We start from the raw sequence: 21535 nt of genomic DNA on the forward strand, positions 1-21535 counted from the left end.
AGCAGGTTCCTCGAGTGCTTCATGAGCAGAGTTTCAAAAAACTTCTAAAATTTTATCACTTGAAAATCGATTTAGACATAGAGGAAAGACGGTCAAATTTATGTGAAGTAGACCATCTGAAGCGTTCTTAGTTTTTTTTTTATGATTGGCTACGAGTTTGGTTTTGAAGTAAACCATTCATTCTCATTATCTCATAGGTGATTACTGGGTTCCTTGAATTTTTAACTTGCACAATCATGTAGATGGCTTTTCCCATGCATTAAGGGTATGCTTTATGAGTGTTTCTTTCATGAATGTCGAGAAAAGAAACTTAATTGAAATGTCTGTCCTTATGTGATCTATGATGGAGTTCATATTTTTATGAGTGAATAAGCATTTTCCTGTTTAGATTAAGATGTTGAGTAGACATGATATTGATCCAAGAATTTGAAATCTTCTTTATGTCCTTTGGTGTGTACATTTCTCTTGTTGTGCTCTAATTTCTTGGTTTTAGTTTTCAGTTGTGATTGGTGGCCTTGCTTTTAACTATGTTTCATCTTGTTGCTAGTGGTTGGACCGAATGGTATCGGCAAATCGACCATTCTAAAATTAATTGCAGGAGAGCTCCAACCAAGCTCTGGTACAATTTTTCGTTCAGCAAAGGTAAGTTTGCCCCCTTTCAAATGTAACTACATTATCTTGACTTGGATCATTACTATAGTTTTCATTTGCCATAGTGAATTTCCTTGTATTTTGCTAGTTTCCTTCATAATTTTATATTGAAAATCCTGGAAAGATCTTGTCATTTTCTGGAAAACATAAAATGCGGATTTTAACATTCTTCCATGATATACATGTTTAAATAGTAGTTTTGTAGTCCATACTAAGTGTATTTTAATTGTATACATGTGTGTGTGTGTGTATATATATATATATATACTTTGGTATATGTATACATATATATATATATATATATATGTATATACATTAAGTATACTTAGTGTATAGGTTTCAACATAAATATTCTAGTATTTCTTTTTGTATTTTTTTCATTTCTACTGGTATATTTTTCCTTTTTCTTGTAATAGTCAACTTTGGACTTTGGCCAAAGTCAACTAGTTGTTGAAGGTTCCAACGGTTCTAAATAGAGCCGTTGGATATCCTCCAACAGCTAGCTCTTGAGAATATCAACTTACAGATTTCTTTACTAAGGCTTTGTACTGACCTAGATTACAGTTTTTGCTTGACAAACTTTCGGTTATAGCACCATAAGTTTTTGTTTTGGGGTGGGGGGTGTTAAAATAGTAGTTTGGTTGTACATGCTAACTGTATGTTAATTATATATATATATGTGTGTGTGTATGTGTGTGTATATATATATATATATATATATATATATATATATATATATATATATATACTTTGGTATACGTAGATTAGTATATTTATGTATCAACAAATTTTCAAAGAAGTGTCTGAAATTTGTGATGATAATGAAAACTTTCTTTTTTTACTTTTTATAGATTTTCCTAATTCTTGCAAGTGTAATGGAAGTACTCAATCTTTTTTTGACATCATTCAGTGTAGGTGATCTGGTTTATAAGGTGGAAATGGATACTGAAATATCTTGTGGTTGGTGCTCATATGCATTTTATATCTCAGGTTGACTTCTTGTAAACAATTTCATGTTTTGCAGGTTCGCATGGCTGTTTTCAGTCAGCACCATGTTGATGGCCTTGATTTGTCATCAAATCCACTTCTATACATGATGCGTTGCTATCCGGTAAGCTTTAAAAGGTTTTAATTATGCACATCTTTGTGCTTACAGTTACTAGTTTTGCATCTTTCTCATATTTAGCATAAAAGTAGAAATCTTAATAAGAACCAGTAATACAAAGGTAGCAACTTTGCAATTAGGTTTTGGAATTTTTTTGGGCAAATGTCACCGTTTTCAGGTTTTTGTTTTCCTCTTTGAATATAACGACAGTTTGAACCTATTGGAGTTACCTGTCACGAAAGCCGATTGACTGAAAATGGGAAAACTTGGTTAGTCTTTGGCTTTTTGTCATTTGACAATGAAATCTATTGTAGTGTTCTCCTATCTCCACAAAAGAATTTGGTTCTCCTGCATCCAACTTTAATTTGATGGCACTATAAACATCTAAAAATATGCTCAACTATATCTTTCTTAGAACTGACCCTCACAAATTCTTTCAGCAGTTACTGTAGCATCAGATGTTCAACCAAAGCCAAGCTTATATGTATATATTGTCTGATTTATGAATAGTTGGAAATCTTTCTCCTTGCATTTAGTCAATTTCTCATAGTTGCAGAACTTCAAATTTGCCTTTGTTCTCAAAAGGTCTTTCATTTTGTTCTTTACCCCCTTCTAATGAGCTTATATTAGAAAGTAGAACTTAAACTTGTAAAAACTTGCAAATAAATGTTAGAAAACTTGCAATTTTTCAAAAAACTCCCTTCTAAGGAGCTTATATTAGAAAGTGCTGGTGTGGCCCAACATGGCGTCAAATGAGTTTTGGCTGTTCTGAAAAATGTTTTGGCCAAATTTTCATTGATATATCGATTCAAGGTAACCTTGATAAAAAAAAAAAAGTTTAAAGATATAGACAAATAGAATTACTTATCGAACAAACAACATATATATATATATATATATATATATATATATATATATATATATATATATATATATATATATATATGTTCTCGCCGCACCCGCACTCAATTTTTTTTGGAACTTGCCGCATCCCGCACCAGCACCCACACCCATGTGACGTAAGGTTACATAGGACAGGCTGTATTTTGAGCCACTGGGGGTAGCCAACAACTGGCTTTCCTCCTTCTCATAGCTAAAAGAGGTCAGTTTCCTCATGTTCCGGTTCATGTTTATGCTTTTTCTAAGCATTGCAGTCGTTAAAATCGTATATTCTTATCTCTTGCTTTGCCTTAGTGCACATTGTGAAGTGTTTATTGAGTTTGGCATTTTTAGACTGTTATTTATCTTGTGGATTTTTTACAAAATTCTCCCAAGGATAATCATTCAGACGTGTTTGCAGCTGGCTTAGAATAGTATCTTTGAAATTACATGGCTGTTGTATTCATGATTGCATTTGGATGATATAATTTAGTCCCACTTTAATTCTAACAAGAAAATGATGAGAAAAATAAAGAAACTCTGGTTTCTTAGTGTGCTTGACAACTGTGCAAGTAGTGATCCACCAACAGTTCTCAAATATTTGTGATATCAGGTTGCAAATTATTCTCGTCTTACCATTTTGGAAATGGAGAAAGATGGTTGAGCTGCCTTGTCAGGCTGGGGAGGTTTAAGGAAAATGTCTATGTTGCTATGTTTTGACAAATTTAGGTTCTAACTCAGTCTCAACTTTTCACATAGGACAGGCTGGGGAGGTTTAAGGAACTTGGTTTCTTGAGAAAATTTTTCACTTGATCTCTTAGTGGTGACAAGTCAGCCGACTAGTCTGACTGGTTGGTTTCATCTGTTATCGACTGACTTGTGTTTCGAACCAGTGACTAGTTGTCCCGAGTAGTCAATTTGTCAGTGTAGTCAGTGGTCAGCCAACTAATTTGTAAGAATCATAACCTATTAATTGTGCCTTTGTTGTATTGATGTATATGTTTTTGTACTTATTTTGATTTAAATATATGTATTTATTTACTCTTAGTCAATCGACTTGGACCAAATCAGACTAGGCTTCGCTCGATTACCTTTTAGGATCTTAAACGGCATGTATGTTCACTGAATACAAATGTGCAGTATGTGCAAACAAAAAGGACAAAATTGCCAAAACTTATGTCCAAGTCATGAAGCAGGTCAGGTTAAGTGGTTGGTTTCAAGCACGATGCTTTGGAAGGATGGTACTAGGCATAATTATTTTATATGAAGAGCACACCTTTCTTTGAAAGAAAAAATGCTTTTCCTCCCATCCTTCTGCTGTAGGCAAAGGTCGCTTATTACTGCTGGCTCAACTAAAATGCAAAGCCAGCACAGTTAAGGAGTGGTAACCTCTTTTCATTAGTTCAACAGAAACAGAACTAAACTTGTATTTTACGTCTCGACTCCTTGTTCTTTAAGGAAAATAGATCAATGGGGCCAAAATGACCAGGAGCAGAAAAAGGTCAAAAAATGGACTTAATGCATCCTAAATCTCAATTAAATGATGATATTTACAAATATAACATATGCAATAAATAGTGAAACTCATCAAACTAACCATGATGCTGAATGAATTCTGCCATGTTTGAAGAGAAAATTTGAATTGGGGTGGGAGTGGGGTTTTCATGCAAGGCATCACTCTGCGTAGGTTCCTTTCTAAAGTGATAATTCATTTCAATGTATTTTGTTCCTCATAACTTATTAATTTAGGTATGTTATGTCAGGTTGGCTATGACCTATGTAACACGGGTACTGCTCCGGTACTGGTATGATTCTAGTAAGGGTACTGGTACATACTCGGGTACGTTCTGGGTACGGCGTGACCATATATGGGTCAACATACCTAAGTATGTACCCATCAATTTTCGGACTCGATCAAAGTTGATCGAGTCCAAAATTGCCCATGGATTAGGGTTTATATTTGTTTAAACTTTAAAGAAAAAGCCGCAAGTGCGTTTCACCCACAACGATCAACGGTGCTTACTGCTCAGGCGAAAAGTAAGTGCAACTCCGGCGACCTCCGTCCATTGTTTTTCGGCATGTGATTCAGTATTCCGGCAAACGGCGACTCCAGCGAAGGGTGACACCTTTGTTGTGGTATTCAGACGTCATCTGCTTTTGCATTGCTTGATTTGGGCGTTTTTTTTCTTTGTCCAATCTCCGGCAGCCTCACCCATTGTCCGACAGCTTTTCCCATTGACTGGCGGCAAGTATGTCCTCCATCAACTTCTTTATTTTTGCCACTTTTCCTTTCTTCAATTTGAAATTTTGAACTGCTCTGTTTGCGGTTCACACATTGAACATAAGCCATTCTCGCCTGATTTGTGTGTTTTTCTGGTTCATTGAGATAACCTGATTTGCGCGTTTTTCAGTCAACATCGTTGGAGCTGCATCACATAAATGCATGCTGTGTACTTATGTGTAGTATCTATAAATTTATTTTGGATCATGATTTATGTATACCTGATGCGTGTTTTTCAGTCTACATTGTTGGAGCAGCATCACATAATTGCATGTTGTGCACTTATGTGTAGTATATGATCGAGAATCCACTAATTCTCCTTGGTCATCATGAAGATGTATGCGTGGATTCATAGGTAGATTAGCTGATTTAGCCCCTAGCATCCCAGTGTCCTGCAATAAATCAAGAACATACTTCCGTTGAGAGAGAATGACACCATCTCTATTTCGAGCAACCTCTATTCCCAAGAAATACGGTAGTGGACCAAGATCTTTTGTCACAAAGTGTTTTTGAAGAAACAACTTTGTATCAGAAATTTCTTGATTGGAGTCACCTCTCAGGAAAATATCATCAACATAGACCACTAGAACGATGATACCCCGGAAAGACTTTTTGATAAACAGAGAATGATCAAGAGGAGATCTCACAAAGCCACACTCTGAGACTACCTCGGAGAACTTGTGAAACACACACGAGGACTCTGCTTGAGTCCATAAATAGCTTTCTTCAGTTTGCACACTTTTCCACACTCCCCCTGTCGTTCAAACCCTGGTGGTTGTTGCATATAGACAGTCTCATCGAGATCACCGTACAAAAAGGCTTTTTTGACATCAAGCTGATACATGTGCCAGTCATGGCATGGTGTACAACCACAGAAATAATAAGACGAATGGTTCCCAACGAGCAACCGGAGAGAATGTCTCAAAAAAATCCACACCGTAGGTCTGCGTGTAGCCCTTAGCAACCAACCGAGCTTTGTATCGTTCGACAGACCCATCAGAATTATATTTCACTGTGAATACCCACTTAGAGCCAACAATGTCACAATCAGGAGGAGGATCAACAAGTTCCCAGGTGCCTCGATGAACTAATGCATCCATCTCATCTTGCATAGCCTGTCTCCATTGGGTATCTAATAAAGCTTGCTGGTGACATTTAGGAACTGTATGAGCAGTAAGGGCTTGAATAAACTGTTGCATACTTTTACCAACACTGTCAGTAGACACAAAATGAGATATACGATGCAGAGTAGATTGTGGTTTGCCTTTGCGAACAGCAATAGGTAAGTCTTGATAGGGATCAGACGGACTAAGGCTACTCACTTCAGATGAATTTACCTCCTGAGAAGCGCTTGGTGAAGGATCATGAGAGGGGTCTTGTCGACGTGTGTAAATCAGCGGAGGATCACGAAACTTGGGCACTACAGTCGAAGATTCTTTAGAAGGAGATTCAAAAGGAAATGACTCCAAAGGAATAGGAGGAATAGGTAGTGGGTGTGGCGACGGTGGCATCTCAGTGGAGATAGGAGAGGAGCTATAATAAGGTTTAGACTCAAAGAATGTGACACTCGAGCTGATATACTCCTTGAGTCAAGGGATCAAAGCATTTGTAGCCTTTATGGTTTCTGGAGTAGCCTATAAAAATACACTTAATGGCTTGGGCACCCAATTTATCACGTGTGGGTTTAAGTATGTGAACAAAGCATGTGCAACCAAATACTTTGGGAGCCACGGGAAACAAGGGTCGTTGTGGATGCACAAGTTTAATGGGAACCTTGTTGTCTGTAGAAACACACACCAAGATGGAGAGAAAGAGAAGGAACACACAATATACGTGGAAAACCTCAAAGAGAGGTGAAAAACCACGGAGAAGCTCTAACCTAGGTGCACAACCGCAACCCTAGGAGAGAGAAAAATGTTATTCCACTTTATTCAACACTTACACATAAGTGACAATATATAGAGGGAGAGAGGAGAAGCCGCCTAGGGTACCGAGCCCGCCTCGGTACCCGCGCCCCATAGAACCGGGTCCAGATATGGACCCGGTTCACACAACAACATATTCTAACACTCCCCCTCAAGCTTGGCATACATGTCAAACATGCCAAGCTTGCTAACATTCTTTTCGAATGAAGAAGTACAAAGCCCTTTAGTTAGGACGTCTGCAACTTGATCTTCAGACTTCATATATGGCAGAATCAGCTCCTTTGAGTCAATGCGTTCCCGGATAAAGTGACGGTCAATCTCCACATGTTTGGTCCTATCATGTAGAACTGGATTATTGGCAAGATTAATCGCAGACTTGTTGTCACAGTACATCTTCATTTTATCTTTCAGTTCCACACCAATATCAGTCAAAAGGATCTTCAGCCACAGCATCTCTGTAACTCCCATTACAACAGCCCTGTACTCAGCCTCAGCACTAGACCTCGAACACACTTCTTGCCTCTTGCTTCTTCAAACAACTAGGTTACCTCCAAGAAAGATACAATACCCTGTAGTGGACCTCCTTGTGTCAGTGCAACCTGCCCAATCTGCATCTGAGTAGCCCTCAATAGTAAGTTTGTCTTGTCGAGTATACGGCAGTCCTTTTCCTGGGTCATTCTTTAGATATCCCAACACTCTTTCTGCACTCTTCCAGTGACAATCCGTGGGAGCATGCATAAATTGACTTGGCACATTTATCGCATACGTGATATCGGGGCGAGTTAGAGTAAGATAGATAAGCTTACCTACTAGCCTCTGATATCGCCCTTTTCCTTCCTCATCCAGAATAGTGCCCGTCTTGATACTTATCTTAGTCCCCGACTCCATAGGAGTAAGATAGGGCCTACAACCAAGTTTACCTGTCTCCTTTAGTAAGTCAAGAGTATACTTCCTTTGATTCATAACCAGCCCTGTCTCTGATCGAGCAATCTCTATCCCCAGAAAGTATCTCAGCTTACCCAGATCCTTGAGGTCGAATTCTTTAGCTAATCTCTCCTTCATCTTCCTGTTTTCTTCTTCATCACTGCCAGTGACAATCATATCATCAACGTAGATAAGGAGAAGACTCACCAGACCATCTCTCTGCATTATGAATAGGGTATGATCTCCATTTCCTTGCTTGTACCCAGTAGACTTCATAACGATCCTTAGTCTCTCAAACCAAGCTCTAGGCGACTGCTTCAAGCCATACAAAGCTTTCTTGAGGTGACAACATTTTCCCTCTTGAACATACCCGGGAGGCATGCTCATATAGACTTCTTCCTCCAGATGGCCGTTCAAGAACGCATTTTTAACATCAAGCTGGTCCATGCGCCACTTCCTGTGCACAGCAAGAGCAAGAATAACCCTCACGGTCTTCAACTTTGCAACAGGGGCAAAGGTCTTAAGATAGTCGATCCCATACTTCTGGCTGAACCCCTTTGCAACCAGACGAGCTTTATATCGATCTACAGTGCCATCAGGTTTATACTTCACGTTGTACACCCACTTAGAGCCAACTAAGTGTGTCCCTTTAGGGATATCAACAACTTCCCATGTTTTGTTCTTAGCTAACGCACCCATCTCCTCCGTCATAGCATGTAACCACTTGGGATCATCCTTAGCATCATCCACCGACCTGGGAATAACAACTTTGGATAAGGTTGTGATAAAACATTTGTAATTTGTACTGAGCTTAGCATAGGAAACAAATCTCTGAATAGGGTGAGAAGTACATGACCTGGTGCCTTTGCGCAAAGCAATGGGGAGCTCTCCATTCGATGGACTTGGGTCATCCAGGGAGATCACGGGATTGGGATTGGTTCTATCCTCATCACCAACATCTTCCACTGTAGCTTTCTCCTTTCTGACATAAACCTGGCCAAACAAGTGATCCCTGGCAACAGTGGGCTGAGCATCCACCGTGACCCCTTCCATATAACTGCCCTTCTCATTACTGACCGTGACTGTGTCAATCACACTGGGACTAACCTTGTAGTCCAAAAACTCCATAAACTGAATCAGCTGATTAGAGGAATACTCTTCCCCTTTGTGCCCAATACACTCCCCCTGAAGAGGATTCACCGGAAAATACGACTCATGTTCATGAAATGTGACATCCCTCGAAACATACACTTTGGAAGTAGTGGGATCCACACATTTGTACCCCTTCTGAGTGGAAGAGTACCCCAAGAAAACTCCTTTAATAGACCGGGGATCAAGCTTTTTGAGAGTAGGGCTATGATTATGCACAAAACAACTGCACCCAAAGACACGAGGAGTAAGAGGCCACGGATTCTGAGTGGGCCACAGGGTAGAATAAGGAGACTGACCATCCAACACCCTAGTAGGCATACGGTTAATGAGGTGTGCACTAGTGAGAAGTGCATCACCCCAATACCGCTTCGGGACATGGCGTTGGAACATAATGGCCCGGGTAACATTCAAAAGATGACGATTTTTACGTTCAGCTATACCATTTTGAGGAGGGGTATAACTACAAGAAGTTTCATGAACAATACCCTTGCCTTTCAAGAAATCATCAAGGGATTGAGAGACATATTCCCTAGCATTATCCGTACGGAAAGCTTGAACAGTTGTATGAAATTGAGTCTCAACAAAGGCAACAAAGTTTTTCACAACTGTTGGAACCTGACTACGTTCTCGCAACAAGTACACGAACGTACATCTAGAGTAATCATCACTAAGCGTCAAAAAATAGTGACAACCACCACACGTGGGTACTCCAGAAGGACCCCAAACATCGGAATGAACTAAGGCAAACGGATGAGTGGTTTTATTCAATGAGATAGGGTACGAAGCCCTGACATGTTTAGCCAATTGACACACTTCACAAGCGAAGGAGTCAATGGAGACAGAAGCAAACAAATGAGGAAACAACTTCTTTATTAACTGAAATGGGAGATGTCCAAGACGCTCGTGCCATCGCAGAACAGTAGATCTATCATTCACACCAGACACGTGACCACTCGTGGCAGAAATCAATGCTGAAGCAACTTGCACCGGCAATCTGTAGAGCCCATCAGTAACCGAACCAATCCCAATCTTCTTCCCCGTCACCAAGTCCTGCAGGGAACAGTGATCAGCAGAGAAAATCAGATTACAGTTTAATTCTTTAGTAATACTGCTGACAGAGAGTAAGTTCACAGGAATATTTGGAACATGCAAGGCATTGTGGAGACGGTATTTGTTCAACAGGAACAAGCTCCCTTTCCCAGCCACAGAGATAGAAGACCCATCTGCCATAGACACGCGTTGCTTGCCAGAGGAAAGTTGATATTCTTGAAAGAGTTTAGAGTCCCCTGTCATGTGGTGAGTGGCTCCACTATCAACAATCCAATCACCAAGAGAAGGGTTACCTTGATCAGTCGAGGCAACGAGGGCTTGGGCTAGCTGAGCCCCTTCAGACGTGGAGGACTCCTCAGGGGTAGTAGATAGGCGGCTGATGTACGCCTGTAGCTCTTTGAGTTGAGCAGGGGACAACTTGGACTTTGCACCACTAGAAGAATTGCTCTGACTGGAATCAGACACAGAAGGGCTACGCTTGCCAGAGGGAGGACGACCTCTGACCAGTCTCTTCTCGGGATGAAGATCCCAACAGAAATCCACCGAATGCCCCAACTTGTTGCAATGAGTGCAATGCCGGGCAGGACGCTGCCCAGTCCCAGAGGCACGGCTGACAAAGGCAGAAGGGCCATGACCGGTGTCAAGATGCATCACCTGGCGACGTTGTTCTTCAGACTCAACTCGGGCATATACTTCCTCTATCCCTGGAATCTCATCACCATTAAGAATCTGGCTACGAATAGACTCAAATTCATCCCGCAGGCCTCCCAGAAACAAAAACGTACGGTCCATCCATTCCTTTTCCCAGTAGAGGGAATGATCTGAACCGCACTTCCACTCATCAGTCACATGATAATCTAGCTCCTCCCATTTGGTCTTCAGGGCAGCATAGAAGGCAGCAACAGACAAATCACCCTGTGTCAGGGAGTAAATACTGCGTTTAATCTGATAGGTGCGCAGATGTCTCTTCTTGCGACCATACATCTTCGCCAAGCACAGTCCACATATCAAAAGAGGTCGGCTTCCGCAGAATGAGGGGCTGGATATCGGAGGACACGGAGCTGATAATCCATACCTTCACTTGGCTGTCCTCCAACGCCCACGTTGCCCAATGAGGATCAGATTTGATGGGCGCAGGTTTGTCGCCAGTGATGTAAGAGAGACGCCCACGGCTAGTAATCCCAATCTCGAGAGCGGCAGACCAAGATAGGTAATTGTCCTTGGTCAGACGGATGGAGGTGACCTGGATCGGCACGTTCTCAGTCTTGGAAGCGTTGCCCGCGTCAAGAACAACATCTTTTTGAGTCCCCATCGCGTCTGCCATCACAAACACGCACACAGCAACAAGAGGCACAGCGGCGAGAACTAGGCAGAGGCGACGTTCCTGGGCAGCGGGAAAACGATGGACGGCGATGGGCAGCGGTGGCGCGGGTCGGCGGCGGCGCTGAAGTGGGCGACGACAGTGATGGACAGCGGCAACGCAGCAGAGAACACCCGCGCCGGACGATGGCGGCGCAGCTTGCAGCGCTGGACGGTGGGGGCGCAGCTGGCAGTGCTGGACGGCGGCGGAGCAGCAGAGAGCGACGGCGCAGCAGCGGCAGAGGAAAAAACCGGCGGAAACAGCAGCAGCAAAAAAACGGCGGAAACACGACTATCACACCAACGATCTCTCACGCGTTGGCTCTGATACCATGTAGAAACACACACCAAGATGGAGAGAAAGAAAAGGAACACACAATATACGTGGAAAACCTCAAAGAGAGGTGAAAAACCACGGAGAAGCTCTAACCTAGGTGCACAACCGCAACCCTAGGAGAGAGAAAAATGTTATTCCACTTTATTCAACACTTACACATAAGTGACAATATATAGAGGGAGAGAGGAGAAGCCGCCTAGGGTACCGAGCCGCCTCGGTACCCGCGCCCCATAGAACCGGGTCCAGATATGGACTTGGTTCCCACAACAACATATTCTAACATTGTCAATGGAGGAGGATGGTAAACGATTGGTCAAGGAACAGGCAGTGAGGATGACATCTCCCCAAAAGTATGCAGGTAAATTATTATGAAGCATTAGGGAACGAGCCACATTTAAAAGTTGGCGATGTTTTTGCTCAACTACTCCATTTTGTTGGGAGGTATGAGGACAGGTAAACTGGGGAAAAATGCCATTATCAGAATTAAACTTGCGAATGCTTTTAACAAGAATACCAAATTGGGTCTTTATTTCAATAATAAGGTTTTTGAGAATACATACGACTTCAGTCCTTTCTTTCAAAAGGAAGACCCAAGTGACTCGAGAATAATCATCAACAATGACAAGGAAATAACGAAATCTTGACCTACTAGCAACTTTGCTAGGACCCCACACATCAACATGAATAAGATCAAATAGTCCACAACTGGACTGACTCAGACTCAATGAGTAACTGCGACGGGTGTGTTTGCTTAGTTGACAGGCTTCACACTGAAATGACTCTGGTACTGAAAGATGAGGAAGAAGGTGACGGAGCTTGGAGACAGATGGATGACCAAGTCTGAGATGCCACTGGAAGGAGGAGGACAATGAGGTGATCGATGATGTTGCAATACCCACTGGATCCGACAGAAAGTAGATGCCCCCTTTCTCATAGCCTCCACCAATCATCTTCCCAGTTTGCAAATCTTGAAATGAACATACACCAGAGTCAAATGTAACACGACAATGTAAATCATTAATCAATTGTCCAACCGATAACAGTTTTGTGGGAAACTTAGGAGCATATAACACATTAGGAATAGTTATAGACTGAGAGCTATGATACCTGGGTGCGGCAGTTTTGGTCTCGCACCCGCGTCGACGTAGTGCGGGTGCGGATTCGGGTGTGCCTCCGGTGCGCACCCAAATGGGTCAAACAAGAGTCGGGTGCGGTCAGCCGCACCCGGCTAAAATCGTCTTTTTCCGACTCGCGTTTGACCCGAGTCGGGTGCGGTCAAAGGCGAGAAAGTTTACTTTGGTCCAATTTTTAGGTTTTTTTTTTTTAAGTTTTTAACAAAGTCGATGGTTGCCCCTTCTTCGTCCCTCTTCTTCGACCTTTCCCTCTTCGACCCTTCTTCTTCTTCTTCCCTCTTCTATACGTCGCATTGGGTGGAGCCGACGAACTCGTCGCTAGGAGCCTGCAGGGCAAGATGACTGTATAAACTGTGATTCTGTGAACTCAAAACTAGAGTATATTTCTTATTGAATTGATGATTGATACTCATATCATGATTAGCAGATTGCAATTTTCATCTTGTTATTTAATAATTTTGTTGGTTTATTGACAAATTTTTGTCATATATATTATATACATTGTAGAAACACAAATCACGATAGAGAGAAAGAGAAGAAACACACAATATACGTGGAAAACCTCAAAGAGAGGTGAAAAACCACGGAGAAGCTCTAACCTAGGGGCACAACCGCAACCCTAGGAGAGAGAAAATGTTATTCCACATAATCCACAATTACACCATAAGTGGGATTAAATAAGAGGGAGACCCGCCTAGGGTACCGAGCCACTCTCGGTACCCATGCCCATGGGACCGGGTCTATATCCAGACCCGGTTCCCTATACACGATATGTTAACACTCCCCCTCAAGCTTGGCATACATGTCAAACATGCCAAGCTTGCTCACATTTTTTTCGAATTGAGATGTACATAAGGCTTTGGTTAGAACATCTGCAATTTGATCTTCAGACTTCATATAAGGTAGGATCAACTCCTCTATGCGTTCCCGTATGAAGTGGCGATCAATCTCCACATGTTTAGTTCTGTCATGCAGAACGGGATTATTCGCGATGTTAATTGCAGACTTGTTGTCGCAGTACATCTTCATCTTCTCTTCTGTTTCAACACCAATATCTGTTAGGAGAATCTTTAACCATAACATTTCTGTAACCCTCATGGCAACAGTCCTGTATTCAGCCTCAGCACTGGATCTAGAGCAAAATTCCTGCCTCTTACTTCTTCATACAACCAGGTTGCCCCCCAGAAGGATGCAGTACCCCATGGTAGTCCTTCTAGTATCAGTGCACCCTGCCCAATCTGTGTCAGAGTATCCTTCAATATTGAGTTGGTCTTGCTGAGTATATAACAATCCTTTCCCTGGGTTATTCTTTAGGTACCCCAGCACTCTTTCTGCACTCTTCCAGTGACAATCAGTAGGAGCATGCATAAACTGACTCAACACATTCACTGCATAAGTAATATCAGGGCGAGTAAGAGTGAGATAGATGAGCTTACCAACCAGCCTCTGATACCGCCTTTTTCCTTCTCCATCCAGGATGTTGCCAGTTTTGATGCTTATCTTTGTACCAGACTCCATTGGAGTCATAGAGGGCCTACATCCAAGTTTACCTGTCTCCTTTAAAAGATCCAGAGTGTATTTCCTTTGGCTCATAACCAGCCCTGTCTCTGACCGAGCAATCTCTATCCCCAGAAAGTACCTTAGTTTACCCAAATCTTTAAGATCAAATTCAGCAGCTAACCTCTCCTTCATCTTCCTTTTCTCTTCTTCATCGTCACCTGTGACTATCATATCATCAACATACACAAGAAGAAGACTCACCAGGCCATCTCTCTGCTTAATGAACAGGGTGTGATCACCATTTCCCTGTTTGTAACCATTCGTCTTCATCACTATCCTCAGTCTTTCAAACCATGCTCTAGGAGACTGCTTTAATCCATACAAGGCTTTCTTGAGATGACAACATTTTCCGCTTTGAACATATCCAGGAGGCATACTCATGTAGACCTCTTCTTCTAGATGGCCGTTTAAGAATGCATTCTTAACATCAAGTTGATCCATGCTCCACCTCTTTTACACGGCAAGTGCTAAGATGACCCTCACAGTTTTCAGTTTGGCAACAGGAGCAAAGGTTTCAAGATAATCAATACCATATTTTTGACTGAACCCCTTTGCAATAAGCCGAGCCTTATACCTTTCCACAGTACCATCTGGTTTGTACTTCACATTGAACACCCACTTGGAACCAACTAAATGAGTCCCCTTGGGAATATCCACAACTTCCCAAGTGTCATTCTTCGCCAAGGCATCCATCTCCTCTGTCATGGCCTGTAGCCATTTAGGATCCTCTCTAGCATCCTCTACACACCTGGGGATAACAGACTCAGACAAGGATGTTATAAAGCATTTGTAATTCTTACTCAGTTTCGCATAAGAGACAAATCTCTGAATTGGATGAGAAGTACAAGACCTGGTGCCCTTGCGCAGGGCTATAGGAAGCTCTTCATTGATTAGACTTGGGTCATCCGAGGAACTCACACGATTGGGATTGGTTACATCAACATTTTCAACCACATCTGTCTTCTTCCTTTTGTACACCTGGCCAAACAAATGATCACGGGCTGTGGCTGTAGGCTGATTATCAACAAGGCCCTCGTCCATGTGACAGTCTCTATCATCTCTGACTGTGTCTGCCACATTGTCACTAGCCTTGTAATCCAAGAAATCCATAAACTGAATCAACTGATTTGATGAATACTCTTCACTACTGTTCCCTAGATACTCCCCCTGAAGAGGATTCACATGAAAGTATGCCTTATGTTCATGAAAGGTAACGTCCCGGGAAACATAGACTTTAGAAGTGGTAGGATCAACACATGTGTATCCCTTCTGAGTGGAGGAATACCCCAGGAAGACAGCTTTGATAGACCGAGGATCAAGTTTCTTGAGGGTGGGACTATGGTCATGAACAAAACAGACACACCCGAACACCCGAGGAGTAAGAGGCCAGGGATTCTGAGTTGGCCAAAGCATAGAGTACGGGGAATGACCCTGCAACACACGGGTAGGCATACAGTTGATAAGGTGGGCACTAGTGAGAAGCGCATCACCCCAGTAGCGCTTGGGAACCTGCCGATGGAACAGAATAGCCCGGGTAACATCAAGTAAATGGTGATTCTTTCGTTCAGCCACGTTGTTTTGGGGAGGTGTGTAACTACAGGACGTTTCATGAACAATACCCTTGCTCTTCAAGAAATCATCTAGGGATTGAGAGACATACTCTCTAGCATTATCGGTGTGAAAAGCTTGGACAGACGTCTGAAACTGAGTCTCAACAAAAGCCACAAAGTTTTTGACAATAACGGGAACTTCACTACGTTCTTTCAACAGGTACACGAACGTACAACGGGAGTAATCATCAATAAGGGTCATAAAGTAATGAAAACCACGACAAGTGGGTATTCCCGAAGGACCCCAAACATCAGAGTGAACCAAAGCAAATGGACGAGTGGTTTTATTGAATGAAATAGGGTACGAGGCCCTAACATGTTTAGCCAACTGACACACTTCACAGGTGAAGGAGTCCATGGAAACAGAATGAAACAAACTAGGAAACAACTTCTTAATCAACGGAAACGGAAGATGACCAAGCCGCTCGTGCCATCGCATATTAGTAGATCTGTCTTTCATGCCTGACAACTGTCCACTAGTGGCTGAAATAAGAGCAGACGCAACCTGCACAGGCAGTCTGTAGAGCCCATCAATAGCCGAACCAATGCCAATCTTCTGCCCCGTCACCAAGTCCTGCAGAAAACACCGATTAGTAGAAAAGATCAGATTACAATTGAGTTCTTTAGTAATACTGCTGACAGATAACAAATTCACAGGAATATTGGGAACATGAAGTGCATTATGAAGACAATATTTATTTAACAAGGACAAACTCCCTTTTCTAGCCACAGAGATAGAAGAACCATCAGCCATAGACACACGTTGCTGCCCAGAAGACAATTTGTATTCTTGGAACATCTTAGGGTCCCCTGTCATATGATGTGTAACGCCACTGTCAACAATCCAATCACCATGTGAGGAATTACCTTGATCACTAGTGGCCACAAGAGCTTGGGCTAACTTAGCCCCCTCAGACGTGGAAGCATCCTCCTGAGTAGTAGACAGCCGGCTTGCAGTTCTTTGATTTGATCGGAGGAAAGCTTAGATTTGGCAACATTTGAAGGGCTACTCTGACTAGGCTCAGGCACAGAAGGACTGCGGCGGCTAGAAAGAGGACGACCCCGGACAAGCTGCCTCCCAGGATGAAGATCCCAACAAAAGTCAACAGAATGTCCCAATTTGTTGCAATGGCTACACCGCCGAGCAGGACGCTGTCCAATCCCTGAAGCACGGCTAACAAAGGCTGATGGAGAACTCCCCTGACTGGTGTCAATATGCATCACCTGGCGACGTTGTTCCTCAGATTCCACACGGGCATACACCTCTTCAATTCCGGGGACCTCGTCACAATTGAGAATTTGGCTCCTAATGGATTCAAATTCATCGCGTAAGCCTCCAAGGAAAATAAACGTCCGATCCATCCATTCTTTGTCCCAGTACAAGGCATGATCAGAACCACAGTGCTAGTCATCATTCACATGGTAGTCAAGTTCCTCCCATTTGGTCTTCAGGGCTGCAAAGAAAGAAGCTACAGACAAGTCACCCTGTTTAAGAGAGTATATGCTACGTTTGATTTGGTACGTACGCAATACTCTCTTCTTACGGCCATACATCCATGCAAGCACAGTCCACATGTCGTAGGCAGTCGATTTACACAAGATCAAAGGCTGAATATCTGCGGAAACAGAACTAATAATCCATACTTTAACCTGACTATCTTCCAACGCCCAAGTCGCCCATCGCGGATCGGTTTTAGAAAGTGCAGGCTTCTCCCTAGTAATGTAAGACAGGCGACCACGACTGGTTATCCCAATTTCTAGGGCAGCAGACCAAGAGAGATAGTTATCCTTGTTCAGCCGGATGGAGGTGACTTGAACAGGCAAGATCTCGCTCTTGGTATCAATGTTGTAAAAAGTGTATCGTAAGCCGTATCGGTCTGACTTTAAGATACGCTGTATCGTAAAATATCGTAACGTATCGTAACCGTATCGTTTTTTTTAATAAATCAGAAAAAATAGGAAAAAAATTCAAAAACTTCATAAAAAATCAGTAAAAAAACAAGAATAATATGTTCTTTATAAAAAACACATAGATTTATAAGTCATAATGTCCATAAGTCTATGAGATACCACATCAAAAAACAAGTTTTAGATGTTATGTATTACATCACAAGATAATGAAATTGTGAAAATGTTCAATGTCAATACATATAAAATGAAAGCACTCACGACTCTCATTCATAACTTCTCATCCTCATCTCCATCTTCTTCTTCATTTTCATCTTCACAATTTTAAAAAACCTCTTTCCTCCCAACGAGAATCAGCCACCCACGCACAAATCCATGGTTTAATCGATGATTTTATTTTGAAAATCGATGATTTAACGATAGAAATCGATAATTTCCCTCCACGGCAGCACAATCTCTAGTTTAAAAATGAAGAAGGGCCGGGTTTTTAAAAAAAAACTCGAAAAGGGGGGTTCCAGCACCCATTTTTTGAAATCAACCCATATCGTACGATACGGGGCGTGTATCGTATCGTATTTTGTAAAAGATACGTATCGTATCGTACGTATCGGCCCCGTATCGTACGTATCGTACAACACTGCTTGGTATTGCTGCCCGTGTCTAGGGCACCATCGATCTTGAGGGACATCTCCTCGGCCATCACAAGCACCAAAGAGAAGCAATACCCAGCACCAGAGACGACAAACAAGAGGCAGCGGCGTTGGATGGCGGCGGCGCTGGACGGCGGCGGCGCTGCAGAGAGCAACGTCGGTGGTTGGAGGAGAGGGCGACGGCGGCGCAGAAAACGAAGGCTGCGGCGGAAACAGCAGCGGCGGAAAAACGACTAGCACACCAACGATCTCTCACGCGTTGGCTCTGATACCATGTAGAAACACAAATCACGATAGAGAGAAAGAGAAGAAACACACAATATACGTGGAAAACCTCAAAGAGAGGTGAAAAACCACGGAGAAGCTCTAACCTAGGGGCACAACCGCAACCTTAGGAGAGAGAAAATGTTATTCCACATAATCCACAATTACACCATAAGTGGGATTAAATAAGAGGGAGACCCGCCTAGGGTACCGAGCCACTCTCGGTACCCGTGCCCATGGGACCGGGTCTATATCCAGACCCGGTTCCCTATACACGATATGTTAACATACATATTATTATAATAAATTATTAATAATAATAAAATACTCTCGCCGCACCGCTGCACCAAAATTTTTTGAGATATGTCGTGCCGGCACCCGCACCCCGCACACAGGTGACATAGACTGAGAGATCTTGATATCTCCATAACTCATAATAGGTGACCATCGACCATTTGCAAGTCTAACATGACGTGTCTAAGGTAATGAGTGCAGGACAGTAAACATAGAAGGTCTACTACAAAAGTGTATCGATGCTCCTGAATCAATAATCCAAGTAGTACATGTATCATGTGGGACAGTATCAATGGACATAGCACTGTCTATCATGACTGTAGAGGCCGATGACTGGATAGATCTGTGTGCCAAGAAGTCCTTATACTCTGACTTGTTGATGCTCACGGTCACTGTCTCAGGCTGAGAAGAAGATGAAGACCCATCTACCATTGATGACGCTGTTTGGGCAGATCCAATAGAAGACTGTAAAGAGTTCTTTCCCAGCTTAGATGTAACATTTCTTCCTAAGGGCGGCGCCGCGGTAGGACGACCATGTTTATCCCAACATCTGTCTTCCAAATGCCCCATTTTCCCACAATAGGTGCACTGAAATCTCCTCCGACCTCCTCCTGACCCACGACCTATGCCTCTCCCCCTAAATGAACTGCGTCCACGACCTCCTGAGGCTGCCAAGGCAGAGGCATGGATATCACTAGAGGGTAGAGAGAGGGTCACAGCAAGACGACTGAGTCTGTTGTAGGCTTCAGTTAGGTCAGGGATTTCTGCTCCAGTCAACATTTGAGCCTTTGCTACTGCATATTCAGAGGAGAGACCCTGTAGAAACTTCGCAACTGTTCACCATGGGTCTTATGGCATGTTAGACATGGGGGACGTAATACTTTAAGTCGTTCAAAGATGGACTTGAGGGAAGCAAAATACTGAGCAAGACTTTGGTCACCCTATTGCAAATTAAGTAATTCTTCCTCTACCTGCAATATCTTGCTCACATTCTTGTCATTTGAGTAAGTTTGTTTCAAGAAATCCCACATTTGTTTGGCCGAGGTATAATATGCAATAGTTGATGCAATCTGTGGTTGCACACTATTCATGATCCATGACAATATTATTATCTCCCTTCCATGAACTATATTTTCCACTTTTTTCAACATGCTCATTTTCTTCAATAACATGCTCCTTCTGATGTCCAATCACAGACATCATAAACACACGAGACCAAATCTCATAGTTAGATCCATCTAACTTTACTGTAGAACCATAAGAGAATGGATTTCCTCCACTTTTAACCTCATGAGAAAAATCAGTTTTATGAATTTCAGCCTTGCAAGTCTGCCCGCAAATGATCACCCACCACCAGCAAGCGAGAATATGTATATATAGATCAATAAAGACTGCGACTGATCAACAATAACATATGTCCAACACCACACAACAACGTTAGATGCAAAACACTTTTCCCACACTGCTTCTGAACACCCCACGATAATAGACTGTTGTCCAACTGTTGACAGCAACCCTATGGCAGAAAACAACAACCTAATGATGGTAAAAAAATCCCGCGATAGACTGCTGTCCAACACTCCCACGACAGATAAAATCCAGCAATACAAATAGAAGACTGCTGTCCAAGAACCCCACAACAGAGAAAATCTAGCAATCCAAGAGAAAATCCAGCAATCCAACGACAAAAAAAAAGAATACCACACTGCTTGCAATGTCTTTAGCAACCAACAACTTATCTATTTATGCATCTAACGCTGCTGTACCACAGATTATTTTCCACTAATCATGAATAGCAACAGAAAAAAAAAAACTTTCAACATAAACCATCGCAGACTCCCACCCAGCTGTGATAAAACATAGATGTGTAGACACCCATGGCTGGAGTCTATTCACGCAGATTTCATAGCATGAATAGACTCCTCCACACGGTTTAGTTGCTGGAAAACAGCAACTCAAACTAAACGTGTATAGCAGGAGAAGAAGACGGAAGAGGGAGAAGAGAAGGAGACGGTGGAAGAGATGGCCTGAGGAGGAGAAGTCGACAACAGTTTTTTCTTCACGTCGCCAGCCTGATTCAAGCCCCAGCCACTGTTGTCTTCACGTCGCCAGTCACGCCTACTCTGATACCATGTTGCAGCTGTGAGGTTTGGAGCCCTGTCGTGAGATGTGGAGAGAGAGAGAGATAGAGAGAGTAGCAGCCGCAAGGCTAGGAGAAAGGAACGTCCTTCATTCACTAACCTTAATCTCTATTATAAAGAGATTAGGGTAGAAAGGAGATTTACATATTACACTAAACAGAAATAAGGAAAATATTAAAGAGATCTTGTAACTCTTTAATATTACAAAGAGCCACCTAGAAACATAAACTCTTCTAATTCAACAATATATATATATATATGTGTGTGTGTGTGTGTGTGTGTGTGTGTGTGTGTGTGTGTGTTAGCCAGCCG

The 21535-nt window shown here is 42.5% G+C and overlaps 1 protein-coding gene across 2 annotated transcripts in view; it reads left to right on the forward strand.

The window, feature by feature from the left end:
• The window catches only part of LOC116265359 (ABC transporter F family member 3), a 70308-nt gene that overhangs the window by 41379 nt on the left and 7394 nt on the right, over positions 1-21535 (forward strand). For both annotated transcript variants that reach the window (XM_031645923.2, XM_031645921.2), the window contains 2 exons: positions 548-642; positions 1676-1762. In XM_031645923.2, the coding sequence (XP_031501783.1) occupies positions 548-642; positions 1676-1762 (182 nt within the window). The remainder of the gene's footprint in view (positions 1-547; positions 643-1675; positions 1763-21535) is intronic.

Source organism: Nymphaea colorata, chromosome 12 (genome assembly GCF_008831285.2).
Source record: "Nymphaea colorata isolate Beijing-Zhang1983 chromosome 12, ASM883128v2, whole genome shotgun sequence".
In the NCBI taxonomy this organism is placed as follows: Eukaryota; Viridiplantae; Streptophyta; class Magnoliopsida; order Nymphaeales; family Nymphaeaceae; genus Nymphaea; species Nymphaea colorata.